Source organism: Mytilus trossulus, chromosome 14 (genome assembly GCF_036588685.1).
Source record: "Mytilus trossulus isolate FHL-02 chromosome 14, PNRI_Mtr1.1.1.hap1, whole genome shotgun sequence".
Lineage (NCBI taxonomy): Eukaryota > Metazoa > Mollusca > Bivalvia > Mytilida > Mytilidae > Mytilus > Mytilus trossulus.
Window position 1 is genome coordinate 45,235,872 of NC_086386.1, and position 17,651 is coordinate 45,253,522.

The window sequence follows — 17,651 nt, forward strand, 5'->3', positions numbered from 1 at the left end:
CTTCATCTGGCCCCTAAACAAATATATATACCAGTTCAGTGATAATGAATGCCAAACTAAACTCTAAATTATACACAAGAAACTAAAATTTAAAAAAATACAAGACTAACAAAGGCCAGAGGCTCCTGACTTCAGACAGGCACAAACATGTGGCAGGTTAAACATGTTTATGAGATCTCAACCCTCCCCCTATACCTCTAGCCAATGTAGAAAAGTAAACCCATAGCAATACGCACATTCAGTTCAAGAGAAGTCTGAGTCTGAAGTCAGAAGGTGTAACAAAAGAAAATAAACAAAATGACAATAATACACAAATAACAACAGACTACTAGCAGTTAACTGACATGTCTGGGCTCCAGACTTCAATAAACAGCAACAGGCGTATGATGCGCTAAAGCGCAGCCCTTTATTTAATAAATGTGTTTAGTTCCGATGCAAAGACACTTTAAGTGAATCAATATTAATTGTGTATCCATTCACGACATGAAATAACTACACACAATTGACAAAAGCCTAAGCAAAGAAATAACACTTTTATTGTTGTTTTTCATCTTAAGAGAACAATGAAGCTTGTCTTATAAGGTTAAAACCTGAAAAGCAATTAATACACATTAAATTATTTTCATTTTTGATAGAGAAAAAAAGATTCCTTGCTTCAAGTACTTTTTTTATTGTTTATTCAAAATGCTTTATTCACTCGTTATATTTTCAGTAACCGAGTATTGAATGTATCTGGAAGTCTTGGTAATGTTGGAGGTATCCAGTGGGAGCTTGCGTTATGTCTGTTACTATGTTGGGTAGTTGTATTTGTATGTCTGGTGAGAGGAATCAGAACCTCAGGGAAAGTAAGTATATCTTATCACAGTGATAGTGTTTGCCTTAAATTACTTGAGAATACAGGCTTTTTCCCCTGGAGGAGAATCCCAATTTGAAAAAATGGCTTAAAATTATTCCCAAAAAGACTTCTTTTTCCCAAACAGTGCAGTCTCAGTAGTAATTGTGCATAAATGCAAACTGAAAAACACTAATTTATACATTTTACATGCCTAAAATGAATATATGTGCAGATTTGAGGGTCTATATATTTATCATTACTGACAATACAGGGTCTTATTTCAAAGAAGGATTTGACTCTTGAAAAGTTGAAGTTTCAGTCAAATTTATGTTTTATTAAAAATTTCCCAATTTGATAAAAATGATGCATATTTTCCCAATAAAAAAGGGTAGAGGTAGTTTTGAAAAAAGCCAACAAAAAAATTCTCACTGTATCAAACCTGTTTTAAGGTCGGAGGGAGTTGGAACCTTAGTTTCCTAATAAATTTATCAACAGAAAAGTAAATCTCAATTCATGTATTTATATTTTAAAATTGGATTTTATATGCTACTGCAGCAGTGATACACTTGTTTGTCTAAGGTACTAAAGTATGTCTGTCTGTCTATCTCAAAATAATTTAGTTTTCTTTCTCTAACTTAAGTTTGCCTCAACCAAATGTTATGAAACTTATACACTGCTTATAACCACAAAACAAATATCAAGTATGATTTTGGGTGGTGTCATGTTAATGTTCTAGATTTATTCCCCTTTATAACATTAAATACAAGTTGATCATCATCTGTATCACATGAACACATTCTTCCTTTATTTTAATACAACTGCATTAATTGAAATTTTTTATACGACCGCAAAAATTGAAAAAGTTTTCGTCGTATATCGCTATCATTTTGTTGTCGTCGTCCGAATACTTTCAGTTTTCGCACTCTAACTTTAGTAAAAGTGAATAGAAATCTATGAAATTTTAAAACAAGGTTTATGACCACAAAAGGAAGGTTTTGGAGTCTTGATCCCAACATTTTAGGAATTAGGGTCCAAAAAGGGCCCAAATAAGCATTTTCTTGGTTTTCGCACAATAACTTTAGTTCAAGTTAATAGAAATCTATGAAATATTGACACAAGGTTTATGACCACAATAGATAGGTTGGGATTGATTTTGGGAGTTTAGGGTTCAAACAGTTTAGGAATAAGGAGCCAAATAAGGGCCCAAATAAGCATTATTCTTGGTTTTTGCACAAAAACTTCAGTTTTAGTAAATAAAAATCAATTTTTGGTCCCATTTTTAAATTGGTCTACATTAAAGTCCAAAGGATCCAAAATTAAACTTAGTTTGATTTTAAGAAAACATGAATTCTTGGGGTTCTTTGATATGCTGAATTTAAAAATGTACTTAGATTTTTTATTATTGGCCCAGTTTTCAAGTTGGTCCAAATTGAGGTCCAAAATTAAACTTTGTTTCATTTCATAAAAAAATGAATAAATGGGGTTCTTTGATATGCCAAATCTAACTGTGTATGTAGATTCTTATTTTTGGATCTGTTTTCAAATTGGTCTACATTGAATTCCAAAGGATCCAAAATTAAACTTAGTTTGATTTCAACAAAAATTGAATTCTATGGGTTCTTTGATATTCTGAATCCAAACATGTACTTAGACTTTTGATTATGGACCCAGTTTTCAAGTTGGTCGAAATCAGGTTCCAAAATTATTATATTAAGTATTGTGCAATAGCAAGAAATTTTCAATTGTACAGTACTCAGCAATAGCAAGAAATCTTCGATTGCACAGAATTGTGCAATAGCAAGAAATTTTCAATTGCACAGTATCGTGCAATAGCAAGTATTTTCAATTGCAGAGTATTGCGCAATAGCAAGAAATATCTAATTGCACAATATTGTGCAATAGCAAGAAATTTCAATTGGAGTTGTCTTTCTTTGTCCAGAAAGAATCTTTACCATTCAGTGATAACAAGCACTTTTTTTACATTTTAATATTTTATGATGTATTTAAATGAGTAATTATTGTTGCAAACTCCATTAGAAATTTGAATTGAGATAAGTTTTGGAATAAAGGAAAGGGGGATGTGAAAAAAAATTGGGGGGGGGGGGTCAGTTTTTCTCATTTGAAATTTCATAAATAAAAAGAAAATTTCTTCAAACATTTTTTTGAGAGGATTAATATTCAACAGCATAGTGAATTGCTCAAAGGCAAAACAAAAATGTTAAGTTCATTAGACCATATTCATTCTGTGTCAGAAACCTATGCTGTGTCAACTATTTAATCACAATCCAAATTTAGAGCTGAATCCAGCTTGAATGTTGTGTCCATACTTGTCCCGACCATTCAGGTTTCAACCTCCGTGGTCGTATAAAGCTGCGCCCTGCGGAGCATCTGGTTCAAAATATATTCAACTTTTAAATTAATTTTGATTGATTGATTTATTGTTGGTTTTTCTGCTAACAACAGGAAGTTTTGACCCAAGCAATTTCTCACATCAAAATATATTACAACTATTAAGCATCTCTTCTTTTTTCTTAAAAAAAATGATTTCCAACAAGCTACTCTAGATTCATTATTATTCTTGCCAGCCCCGGATACTGATATTCAAGAATATTGAAAAATCATAAAAATTTAAATGTTCAACAAAGTTTTCCATAGTCTTGTATGCAGACTTTAATATTAGTCCACAGTAATTGAAGTAAAATAAAACTAAGATGCATTTCATTAAAAAAAAATGCTATTTGTTTTGTAGATTGCCTATTTTGTGGTAACTTTTCCAATGGTAATTATGATGGTCCTGTTAGTACGAGCTTTAATGATGGAGGGAAACATCAAAGGAATTAAGTTTTACGTCACACCAAAGTGGGAGAAATTAAAAGAACCTAAAGTCTGGGCCGATGCAGCAGTACAGGTGTTCTTCTCATTGTCAGCTTGTATGGGAGGACTCACGACACTGGCCAGTTATAATAAATTCCACAATAATATTTATAGGTTAGTGATATTTATAATAAAAAAAATGTACAATTTGGGTACATAACTGATATTGCAAAATAAATAATCCCTGCATATCTCATATCACAAAAAATTCTTTTGACAAAGTTACTTGTAAGTTAAAAACAATAATGTAACTTGCCATCTATCCTAAGATATTGTATTTGGTGAATAGAGCCCCTGAATTTTATTTTGACCACCAAATTTTTTCAATTTGTTCAAAATAAAGGAGTGGATTTATAAAGTGTCTATTTCAGGTTTCTTACTTACATCAGGCCCAATCAGAATCTGACAGGGTAATGGGTAGCCATAACTTTATATACATTAGAGTGATAGTTAGCCATGTCTTTTACATACATTTTTAGGGTGATGGCTAGCAGTATACTTTATATACTTTTGTATGGTGATGGCTAGCCATGTCTTTTATGTACCATTGTATGGTGATGGCTAGTCATAACTTTTACAAACATGCGAAGGGCGATGGCTAGACATAACTGTTACATACAATTTATAGGGTGATGGGTAGACATAACTCTTACATACATTTTAAAGGGTGATGGCTAGCCATATCTTTTACATACATTTGTAGGGTGATGGTTAGCAATAACTTCTTCATACATTTAAAGGGTGATGGCTAGCCATATCTTTTACATACATTTGTAGGGTGATGGTTAGCAATAACTTCTTCATACATTTAAAGGGTGATGGCTAGCCATATCTTTTACATACATTTGTAGGGTGATGGTTAGCAATAACTTCTTCATACATTTAAAGGGTGATGGCTAGCCATATCTTCTACATACATTTGTAGGGTGATGGTTAGCCATAACTTTTACATACAATTTGTAGGGTGATGGCTATCCATAAATTTTACATACATTTGTAGGGTGATGGCTATCCATAACTTACATACATTTGTAGGGTGATGGCTAGACATAACTTTAACATAAATTTATAGGGTGATGGCTATCCATATCTTCTACATAACATTTGTAGGGTGATGGCTATCCATAACTTACATACATTTGTAGGGTGATGGCTATCCATAACTTTTACATACATTTGTAGGGTGATGGCTATCCATAACTTTTACAAACATTTGTAGGGTGATGGCTATCCATATCTTCTACATACAATTTGTAGGGTGATGGCCATCCATAACTTTTACATACAATTTGTAGGGTGATGGCTATCCATAACTTTTACATACATTTGTAGGGTGATGGCTAGCCATAACTTTTACATACAATTTGTAGGGTGATGGCTAGCCATAACTTTTACATACAATTTGTAGGGAAATGGCTATCCATAACTTTTACATACAATTCCTAAGGGTTTTATTTGTGTTTTATTCTCCACAGATAGGCACATAGACCATAAGGCCTAAAAGAACAAATTAAACTGACTTTCACATCTTTTATTTTGATATGTAATCAGTTTTTGTGTAGGTCATTGGGTCATTATATTCCAACATCATGTAGAAAATGAGGTTTTAAATTGTGAAGTACTTTTTTGACTGTTTTGTTCTGCTTTCAGTGATGCAATATTAGTGTGTTTAGGAGATACACTTGTAAGTGTGTTAGCTGGATTCTCCATGTTTGCAATGCTAGGAGTTCTAAGTCATGAACTAGGTACAGATATAGAAAGTGTCATTCAGTCAGGTGAGTCTTCTAGTTTTGCTGAACATAAACAAAAGAGGATATGGTATGATTGCCAAGGAGACATCTACCAAACCGAAACCGAATAATTTAGATGTTATCATTTATTAGTCAATTTTTAGCCTTCAATATTGATAATTACCTATGGTTTCTATAAATTAATATAGGGCTTGAAATAACAAAATATAAAACAATTCAAACCAGAAAACCAACACGGCAACAGTCTGATTTATGTTCACAACAATAAACCAAATACTAATATAACCAGATAGAAACTAATGACAACAACTAAATAACAGTTTTTTTTTTTTTATTCTTTATGAAAAGATGTTAACTAGAAGAAAATTCTTCAATGAAATGACTTGAACACTTGCAAACAATATAGAACATCAAAAAGTTCTGGAATTCATTGTATCTTGATTTTGTAAAACAGGTCAGGATATATTGTTCACAAAGAAAAAACTCATGATAAACACTTAATTTCTAGTACAATTCAGATGAAATTCTATAAGATTTATGTAATTGTATAACACTTTTATATATTTTCCATTTTAGACATTGGACTGACATTTATAGTAAATCCAGAAGCCATGTCATATTTTCCTATTTCTCCATTATGGTCCATTTTATTTTTCCTCATGATTATCATGCTGGGCATCAGTACACAGTTTGTCAACGTAGAAACTGTCATCACCGCCATCATCGATGAAAATATCACCCTCTTCAGAAGACGGAGGATTGCTGTTTTATTTGTCGTCTGTTCATCATTGTTTTTACTTGGTCTTCCTTTAACCACACAGGTAAAAAAAAGCATTTAGCATTAATGTTAACCCTAGGCTTGTTTGTCCATAAGTCCAATCAACTTCAAACTTAGTACACATGTTCCCTATGATATGATCTTTCTAATTTTAATGCCAAATTAGAGTTTTTAGCCAAATATTACAGTCCACTGAACATAGAAAATGAAGTGCGAGTGGGGCATTCATGTACTTGAGACACATTCTTGATCTAACTTTAGCAAAAATAAAAACAAGGATAAGGGGTATTCTTCCATGTACATGCATGTATCAAAAAAACACACAAAAAGCAAATAAACAGGGCTTTTATTGCTGTTCTAGATCTTCATCTCAAAGTAACAGTGATTACCCAATAATTTAATATTGTATGTAACACCTCTTCTGATGGCTGACATTATTTTGTTATGAGCCCATAGACATAATTTAGTCATGTGACCGTGACGTCATCAACATTTATTCATGGTTTTCTACGGTTTAAAATGGAATTTAGAATTTAATTATAAGAAATGACTAATATTTTTTCTGTCTATTCAAAATAACATAAAAAATAAGGTGCACACTGTTAAAAAAACTCCTACGCACGTTATTCAGTGTGCACCAATTTTTATGCCCCACCTACAATAGTAGAGGGGCATTATGTTTTCTGGTCTGTGGTGTCTGTCCGTTCAGGTTAAAGTTTTTGGTCAAGGTAGTTTTTGATGAAGCTGAATTCCAATCAACTTGAAACTTAGTACACTTGTTGCTTATGATATAATCTTTCTAATTTTAAAGCCAAATTAGACTTTTGACTCCAATTTCATGGTCCACTGAACATAGAAAATGAAAGTGGGAGTTTCAGCTTAAAGTTTTTAGTCAATGTAGTTTTTGATGAAGCTGAAGTCCAATCAACTTGAAACTTAGTACATATGTTCCCTATAGTATGATCTTCCTAATTTTAATTAGATTATTACCCAATTTCATGGAACATGGAAAAGGATGGTGCAAGTGGGGCATCTGTGTACTTTGGACACATTCTTGTTTTATGTTATTTCTTCATAGACAGAAAAAATATTACAGTCATTCCTTAAATAAAATATTGTAAAAACTTATACAGAATGCTTTTTACCATTAAACACAGAATGAGATGGAATTGGGGTGTTGTCACTTTTACCATTCTCAGGTTATATTTTTTTTTAGATTAACAGAAAAATATCTGAAATTGCTGTCTCTGCACTATAACTTTACTTTTCCTAAACCTAATTTTATGAAACTTGTACACAATTTTATAACCAAAAAACAAAATTTCAAAGAAAATAAGTTCCCTAGGTTTGAACTTATACTTTGACTCTTACATATAAACAAATTGAAAAAGAAATGTGCCCCTGGTCATTAAAAGTAATACTGGATCTTTATAGGATATCGTTGCTTTAATGGCTGAAATTTTAAAATGAGTTACTGTCCCAACTGCTGCTTACCCTTTCTATCTATTGTTTTAATTAAAAAAAAATAATTATGGTTTCAAAAATCTATTTTCAGAGTGGTTTGTACATATTACGTGTGATAGATGAGTATGTAGCAGGGTTCCCAATCATGGTTACGGGTATATTTATGTGTATAGCTGTTGGTTGGTTCTATGGTGTAAAACAGTTCTCAGCCAATATAAAGCATATGATTGGTCATCACACAGGACATTGGTGGCATGCCTTGTGGTGTGTCATTACTCCATTGATTATACTGGTAGGTATCAATCATTTTTATGCAATCTGCAATCTACATTTATTTGAAATATGATAGGTACATTAGATTTTTACCTTTGATTATAATTTCATAAACTACTTTTGTAATGTTCATTACAGCTTTGAGAATTTCACTTTGAAGCACAATATTTTGAAATATATTTCTGGGGTTCAAAGAAAGCTAATATTGAAAGAACTCAATGGGCAAAAGGAAATACCAACTTCTGAATTAAAAAGGGGAGACAACAATTTTGTCCAATTATTATATATACTGCAGTAGTGTTTCGAACATCCATACTAAGATATTCAAATGTCTCTTTATATAGGGTATATAAGAGAAAATTGAATGTTTTGATATTTTATATGAAGTTGTTTCCCATGCAAAGGGAGACTATTTGGTCAATATTATAGTTGACAGTCAGAAATAACATGAGACTATTGTATATTCTTTCAGCAATCAAATTAAAACAATTTTTGAAAGGATTGGAGTTTCATTTTAGATTTATAAATTTCTATCTGTGTTGCAATTTGTTGAATCTTGAAATTCAGTATAACACCCATTCACCTAATTAATTCTTTCAAAAGAGATGATGTCCTTACATTACTTGAATTGAACAGAATGGCATGTAAAATTGTATGTTGATGGCACTTGTTTTGCTTTTATTGATACAAATAACATAGCACTGTTATAAATATTTAACATTTTTAAAAGGCATATGGAATCTGAGGTGTCGTCTAAAAAAATGATATTGTATATTTTAGTAATATTTTGATATTTGTACAATGTAATTTTACATTTCAGTTCATCCTGGTATTTTCAGCAGTAGGCTATGAGCCATTGTCAGCTAAATACAGTATTGATATATATCCAGTATGGACAGAAGTTGTTGGTTTTATAATCCTAGCCATTCCTGTCATAACCATTCCAATATTCTTAATTTATAAATTATGTAGAGGTCAAGGACGATTGTCTCAGGTATGTAGAGGTCAAGGCAATTATTTCATTAAATTACAGTTCAATATATGTTAAAGTCAAGGCTAGATCAACATGTTTGACATCACAAAGTGTTGATATGCAATTTTATGAAGAGCTAAAGAGCTAGAGTTTAAAACAAACAGTGGGAACTTCAATCATGAAAGTTATTGTGTCACATTTTAAAAGTTCATATACTGTGGATTCATTAATATTCGTTGGATACCAATTTTCGTGGATTTCGTGGGTACAGGAGAACCACGAATTCAAATGTTCAACGAAAAACAAATTTTCTAAAGGAATGAGTGTAGACTTTGCCAAAACCACGAAATTAATATCCACGAATATGTCAATTTTCCTCAAACCACGAAAATTGGTACCCACGAAAATAAATGAATCCACAGTATAAGGCATATATATATTGTCTCAACTACATATGGTAGGTTGTAAGTTGTGGTTCATTTCATTTCTTTCACTCACTTGACACGTCTAGGCAAAAGAAAAAGTCATTTCATTTCAAACTCTCTTTTTTCATTTTCTTCATACCAAAAAAAAAGGATAACGAGTTTTTATTTATTTCTACTTTAAACAACTATGTATCAACTTCATAACATTTTTTCTGTGATTTCACATTTAGGATGATATTAGTAATGTTTAAAATAAATGCACTTTTGTGAATTTAGATTAATTGTTTCTTATTAATTGTTTCTTATAAAGTTAAAAAAGCCTGCTTGTTATAGCCAGCTTATTTATACAAGAGATTTATTTTGTCAAATGAAAAGCGTCGTGAATATATTAAATCTTGTACCTCATATATATGTATTAATACATCATCAAAAATTGCTTAAAAAACCGTTTAATAGGTTTGCTTGAAAAGGCCAGATGTTGAAGAATAGGATTCGCAAAATTAAGTCAGGTGTACTGTATCTATCAAATGGGGAGGGTATTTGAATTGTCTATTCTTACAATAACTTACAGCTAATTTCCTAATGCATGTAAAGCAAAACTTTGGTTGGCTTGCTTGCTTTGCTTGTATAATTGTTTATACAAGCTTTATGAATAAGATTACATCTTTAAACAATATATATAGGCAAAGTTTTACCAGTATATATAATATTTGAATTTAATTGGGTGTTATCCTAATAATTATGCAATATAAAAGCAGAGCTAACTCAAGTCTTGCTCTACATGCTTAAGAAAATTAGCTGTAATTCTATTATAAACCTTAGTTGTTTTCTGGATTGTAGAGATTCCATGTAGCATGTCAGTCTGAGCCTAATTGGGGTCCTGCTTTAGAGAGACATTGGAAGAATGTAGAATATTTCCCTGCTGTAAATACCAACACATTGGCTGTAGATATTGACCACTCTCCTTTACACACAGTATCAGGTGAGTTTGACCACTCTCCATTACACACAGTATCAGGTGAGTTTGACCACGCACTGATACACACAGTATCAGGTGAGTTTGACCACTCTCTGATACACACAGTATCAGGTGAGTTTGACCACGCACTGATACACACAATATCAGGTGAGTTTGACCACTCTCTGATACACACAGTATCAGGTGAGTTTGACCATTCTCTGATACACACAGTATCAGGTGAGTTTGACCACTCTCTGATACACACAGTATCAGGTGAGTTTGACCACTCTCTGATACACACAGTATCAGGTGAGTTTGACCACTCTCTGATACACACAGTATCAGGTGAGTTTGACCACTCTCTGATACACACAGTATCAGGTGAGTTTGACCACTCTCTGATACACACAGTATCAGGTGAGATATGATCATATATATGCACGATAAGATGTAGGTTTATTTATTTACCATGAAAACCAACACTTTAGCAGTAGAAATTGCTCTTTCTCCTTTAAATTGGGGATTAAAGATCAAAAGCAAAGGACAAGGCAATGGTTGGGAATTTTTGCTATGAGTGGGATTGCTATAAAAAAATGTAGAATATAACAACCCATTTTTCATTGAAAGCTTAAGTGTGCTTTATTTAGCATTTATAAAAGTGTTTTGTTATAACTTTTGTTTATTTTACCCCTGCTTTAAAAAAGGGGGGTATACTGTTTTACGTCTGTCTGTCCTTCCGTCAGTCAGTCCCATGAATATTTTTCGTCGCATTTTTCTCAGGAACTACAATACAATGATTTCTGAAATTTGGTTTCAGGGTTAATCTAAGTCAGCTATACGGTGTGATGCGTTTTTAGATTGATCACATGACAACTTCCTGTTTACCGAACACTTGTATGATTTTACACATGATAGCCAAGTTGAAAATTTTCGTCACATTTTTCTCAGGAACTACAATACAAGGATTTCTGAAATTTGGTTTCAGGATTTATATATGTCAGCTATACCGTGTGATGCGTTTTCAGATTCATCACTCGACAACTTCCTGTTTACTGAACACTTGCATATTTTTACACTATTAATATTATCCACTTGCGGCAGGGGTATCATCAGTGAGCAGTAGCTCGCAGTTTCACTTGTTGAGCTTGCTGTATTTTCATTTAAATATTTTATTACCAATATGATTGTGCAAACATGTTTTGTTCATCATCTCATCCACATTTTCAGAGGAAATAATACTATAGATAGCATTTGTTGTGATTGCAATATATGATGGAAAGAATGATTCATTCTTTGCAAATATCTAATAATATACATAAATTGGATAAACATGAATTATCTCCCTTTCAACACAATATATAGAAAAGGAAAGAGTAGTGAGCCATTTCTTGATACAGTGTTAATTTTGTTTCTCAATTATCTTTTGTTTGACAGAAGAGCATGTTGTGTTTATGTTTTCATTTTGTTCATTTACAGATCATGTTCATTTTACCACAGTTGGTGTACGTGTTCCAAGCTTGTCACAAGCTAGTCTCATTCCAAAACCACCTTTATCCCCAAAGAAACCCAGAGATATGAGAGAACGAGCCATGCTCAATCATGCTTACACTAATCCTCAGTTCCATCAGTCCACTGGTAAGAGTTTTGCTTTTCATTTTAATGTGAACTGATTTCTTGCATAGTGTATAAAGATTTGAGAACTAAAAATCTAAAATCAGTTTCTTCAAATGAAATGTTGCTAATGTTTTTAGATAAGTTTTTGGTGTCTTTCTGAATTTCATCTGACCACTACTTATGATAAGCTGTGATTATATCCAAGATGTGAAAAAGCGATGAACAAATCTAACAAAGAAAACATCATGAATGGTTTCAGTTCACAGATCAGTTTGTGTAAAGGTGTCAGACCAACAATTAAAAATTTAACTCTAGTTTTCCGGAAATCTTTAACTAGTATATTATTGAGCGCATTATTTCTGAATTTTAATGCAAACTCATAGGCAAGAGAATTTTGGTTCAAAATTTTCCACTGTAATTACTGGGCCAAGTTCATTATAGATAAAGATAATTGTAGCAAGAATGTTCATTAAAGTAAGATCTACAAATTATAAACACATCATGATCACCAAAAGACAATTTTGTCATGAATTTTTCTGTGTCCATTGTTCAATATGCACATAGACCAAGGTGAGTGACACAAGCTCTTGAGAGCCTCTAGTTTCTATGTATAATTGAATAATAAACATGGTACAGAAGCAATATCTTAAAATGTCTCCTTACTCATTCCAGCTTCCATAGATAAATCCACATTTACGCCAGACGATGTTTTCATGGACACAGATTATTTTATTGTCAAAAAACCATTAACCATCACTGTTGAAACTAAAGATGCCTGTACTCAAACTGACCAAATCATCAAAAGTCCAAAACAGACAGATAAAAATAAGGTATGATTCTAAACAGACTTGACTTGAGTCATATAGAGCAGACCAAACCTTGGATTGCAATAGTTTGAATCAGGTGTTATGATCCACCCACGAACATCCACTGATCATAGAAAATGATAGTACAAAAGCTCAGGTTAAAGTTTTTGGTCAAGGTAGTTTTTGATGAAGTTGAAGTCCAATCTACTTGAAACTTAGAACACATGTTCCTTATGATATGATCTTTCTAATTTTAATGCCTAATTAGAGATTTTTCCGCATTTTCATAGTCCATTAAATGCAGAAAATGATAGTGCGAGTGGGGCATCCGTGTACAATGGACACATTCTTGTTTTTGTTTATTTTAGCCAAACATTTTGAACTTGATCAGTGAAGACAATAATTTGACAGATAAGCTAGAGAAATGAGGGTTTAAGTTTAAATTTCTGATAATGTTTAACACAAGTTACTTTCAAACTTTTTGCACAAAATGACAAATACAGGAGTCCAAAATTTAATTTTTTATTTCACAGTATTCAGAAAATAATTAAAGTCATGTTTTTTTTTGTAGTTAAAGATTTTGGTATTAAATAAATCATATTTCTTTTTAACTAATGATGGGGGATAGAACCTTTATCAGGACTCCGGGATCGAGTGTTTTTAAGCTCGGGATATCTGGATTGACCCTTTCAGGAAACGGAAATTCTTGTTTATGAATTTCGGGACCTCCAGATTTCGTGTTTTTAAGCCCGGGATTTCAGGATTTCATGTTTTTAAGCCCGGGAATTCAGGATCAGGACCCCTCCTACCCTCCTTCACTAATGTGAAGCCTATTAGACAAATACTGTAAATCTAAGTATTTAAGTTATATCAACAACAGTCCTATGTATTATATGGCAATGTTTCTTTTGCAGATATTAGATTTTCCTCCAACAAAACAGAAATCTTGTGAAAATGTTAATGGTTTAATTGAAAATAATATAAACAAAGAAAACGGTCCTGCAGTATTACATGTGAATGTGACACACTTCTGACAAAGATGAGCATTCAAAGTTCAGAGATTAGTATAGGAGGATCCGACTAAAGAGGAGCCCTTAAGATTCAGAAATCATTATTGAAGGATCACTAAACAGTAGCCCTGAAAGTTTGAGAATCATTATTGAACGATAGTTCAGAAGAGGATCCCTCATGGTTTCGAATCATTATTGGAGAATTATACTAAAGAGGACCCCTCAGGGTTCGGAAATCATTACTGGAGAATTGTTCTTAACAAATCAAGGTCATTAAATCTTTATAGAAAGATTATACTAAAGTTGGAGCCCTGAAGGTCCTGAAATCTTCATTGGAGGATTGTATAAAACCCGGGCCACCCAAGGTTTGAAAATCGTTGCACAGAGGATCATAAAGAGGAGGTTCTTCTAAGCAGGATATGTTATTCTTATTTGAAAAACCTCATGAATTTATAGCAGAAAAATGTGACATCCAGTGAATTCAATACCATGTATTCTCGAACAGACTGATATATTATTCAGATTTTACGAATGAAAATGAAAGTACTTTAATATAAAAAGGAAAGATGTGGTATGATTTTATGTAAAGGCGGTCCACTAAGAGGAAATTGAGTAATAAGGTTGATTGACTATACAGAAATATACAGGTGATTTGTGTTTCGCCACAAGATAAGATAAAGTAATAATACATCTAATTTTCAAATGAGAAAATTACATATCATGAATCTTGGTTAAAGGAAAATGTACACCAATGACTTAAGACTGGTACATGGGAGACAACTCTTGAGACATAAAAAGAACAATTTAAACATACAAGAATTGGTATTATGAACACTATTTAGTGTCCTTGATCAATCACAAATAGTAACATAAGAATAGATCAATTCATAGTGAACAACATATGCAATTAGAAGCCAATTTTGTTATATTGAAATATAATCAATTCTGATTAGAATGAGGAATGAACGGGTACACACTGGGTTTTAAAAAGGCTCTATTTGTATATCAAAAATTGTTAATATGACCACATTGGAATTTAATTTATTTAGCTATACAGCACTAAAAATAGTCACATGTATTAGTATTTTTTTTTAATTGAAGTTTACAACCCTACAACTGAGGAGAGCAGGAGAAATTTTTAGGTCAATGATGATTTATAGCAATAATATATTAAAGAAAATATCAAGATTCTATAAGGTTTAAATAGAAGTAAGATCCCTGTTTCCTAAATTGATAGATTAATACTTGGAAACACTAGGTAATCTTTAAAGATTGTACTGTAACTGGAAGTTTTATCCTTGGACTGTTATCGTCCTAATGACAAATCGAGAGGAGTTTTAGTTTCCTGTACATAAGAACAAAAGTATGAGATGAAAAACTTGTGGAAGATGTCAAGCTCATAATTTACTACCCAAATAGACATTTGTATACATAAGACTCATGGGTTCTGCTTGTATCAAACAGATAGAATACCAAATCAAATACACAGCTATTTTTTTTTTTTTTTTAACATGAAAATTTAAAAGGATAATGGGCCTCAGTGGCTAGATGATCTAAGTTCTTCCTCTTAAGTGATCGCTAGCCAATCAGCACTGAGGTTATGAGTTCCTACCATGCTTAAGGTACAGTACTTTGACTCCTACCTTAATGAACTATGATCACCAGTTCTTCTGCATAATGTCATAGTACTGGGTCAGCAATATAAGTAGACATAGGTTTTTCCTGTTTGAATGGTTATGCACTAATAATTTCAGTGGGCCCTTTATAACTTGCTGTTCTGTGGGAGTCCAGGCTTAGTGTTGAAGGCCATAACTTGACCTATGATGGTTTACTTTTATAAATTGTGACTTGGATGGAAAGTTGTCTCATTGATACTCATACCTCATCTACCAAAAGCAAATGTCAATGCAAGCAATACAATTTTGTAAAATGATGAAATTAAGTGATTTTCACTGTATGGTTTAATGTTTTATAAGTTTTTTCATGTATGTGAATGTGAGGCCCCTCGCTGTCAGGCATGCTATAGCAACTTTTTAAACTGTAAAATCCTTCGAATTTTATGATTTCTAATTAAGTTTTTTTATGTATGATAGGCATTGCTATCAATTTATACTATGATGTTGCAACAGTATTTATGCATTACTGTTTAGTGTTTACTATTCTCTGTCAAGTTCTTCATCATGACCTCTCAGTATTGCCACAGATAGTATACAATAAGGAAATAACCTTGAACTGTCCTTGAGATTACATGTAGTGAAGATCAGTAAGTAATGAAATAACCTTGAACTGACCCTGAGATTAACATAATATGTATTAAAGATACTAATACATGGATATCTTGTCATTATAATAAAGTATAGTCGTAACCTTGAAATGACCTTGAGATTTGCATAATATGTAATAATATAGAACCTAATACATGGATATCTTTGTCTTTGTTATTATGTATAATCATGCTGTGAATTTATCTATATTAATGACAGCTCCACCATCTTGAAATTCGAGATAGATAAAGTCTTATGTTACCAGAGAATACATGTGTAATTATATTTTTATACTATTTTCGAATGGGAAAATTAGTATTGACAGTTGCACCTTCTTGAAAGTTTTAAATAGATAAAGAATATTGTAAAGAGAAAAGTTCATGTGTTATTATATAGTTTAACTATTTTAGAAGCAATAATTCTCACCTTCATTGATAAGGTCTCATTGCATTATAATGGTTAATATTCTAAAAGGGGTAAATATCTACTAAAATTATAGGACAGTACATAGTTGTTTATTGTTTGGAAAACTTTGAAAGGATAACAAACCCATGGCCTATGTCAAGGTGAAGACAATATTATTATCACTTTATATAATACTTTATGTAGGAGGATCATTAAATAAGCAATTCAGTTTTTTTACATGGATTTTTCTATAGATATACAGTAATAAACTTCAGAGATAAAAAATCAAGTTTTATTACATAGATTATTATCATATTTATTTTTGTCCAAGCTAAAAATGAAACTGTGATACTTATTGTCAAACAGATGCATAGAAAACGATTTTCTTTTGTGTTTTTCATTTTAGGGAAGAAAACAGGTGTTTTTAAAAAAAATTGTGTATGCAATATGACAACTAAAAGTTTTCTATCAACTTTAAAAATGTTAACTGGTAATTTCACTTGAGCCTCATTAGTTAATGTTATTTTGACCATGATACAATGAATCATATTTTTTTTAAAGTGAAAAGCCCTTATTGCATTTATTAAAATGAATGAAGTTTTGTATTCACTCTGTAGAAGATGTAAGTTACTGCAGTAACAGAATAGATGCCTCAAATTACAAACAATTGTGCAAGTTATAGATATTGTTGATATAATTTGTTATTTTTAATTTTTTTAATTGTTAAAATTGTTTATTGTTAATGTAATCAAGGCCAATGTCTGTGATTGAATAAAGTTTTGATACCAGCATGTCTTCAATTTACTTGAGACGTTTCAAATTAAAAAATATCTCATGATAGAAGAGAAAGTGATCAAGGATAAGCAGAACATGAATAGAAAGAAAGGTTTTTGGGTATACATCAATCAGACAGCAACCCGACTTCTCTCAGTGACGTTTTCTATTGTGTATATGGATGTTTAGCCCCGAGTATATCATCAGCACAGTAGTCAGCACTTATGTGTTGATATGAACTATCACCAAGAATTTGTATATTAAGAAATAGTTTACTATACGAATCCTTGCTATCATTGGCATGGTCATAATGATAAATTAACTGATTGTAACACTCAGAGCTACTACGGAAATAGATTATCAGGCTGAATTTGACAAAAGCCTTTCCCATTTTTTGGTTTTTCAATTCTCTGATCTTCAACTTCAAACTTCATTTGGCCTTTT

At 31.9% G+C, this 17,651-nt stretch overlaps 1 protein-coding gene across 1 annotated transcript in view; it reads left to right on the forward strand.

The window, feature by feature from the left end:
• The window catches only part of LOC134697807 (uncharacterized), a 104,368-nt gene extending 87,147 nt beyond the window's left edge, over window positions 1-17,221 (forward strand). Inside the window, exons 20-29 of the mRNA XM_063560093.1 lie at window positions 713-845; window positions 3,585-3,823; window positions 5,360-5,484; window positions 6,037-6,281; window positions 7,794-7,994; window positions 8,796-8,969; window positions 10,214-10,355; window positions 11,811-11,969; window positions 12,621-12,778; window positions 13,669-17,221. Of these exons, the coding sequence (XP_063416163.1) occupies window positions 713-845; window positions 3,585-3,823; window positions 5,360-5,484; window positions 6,037-6,281; window positions 7,794-7,994; window positions 8,796-8,969; window positions 10,214-10,355; window positions 11,811-11,969; window positions 12,621-12,778; window positions 13,669-13,788 (1,696 nt within the window). The 3' untranslated portion in view covers window positions 13,789-17,221. The remainder of the gene's footprint in view (window positions 1-712; window positions 846-3,584; window positions 3,824-5,359; window positions 5,485-6,036; window positions 6,282-7,793; window positions 7,995-8,795; window positions 8,970-10,213; window positions 10,356-11,810; window positions 11,970-12,620; window positions 12,779-13,668) is intronic.
• The last annotated feature ends 430 nt before the right edge of the window (window positions 17,222-17,651 follow it).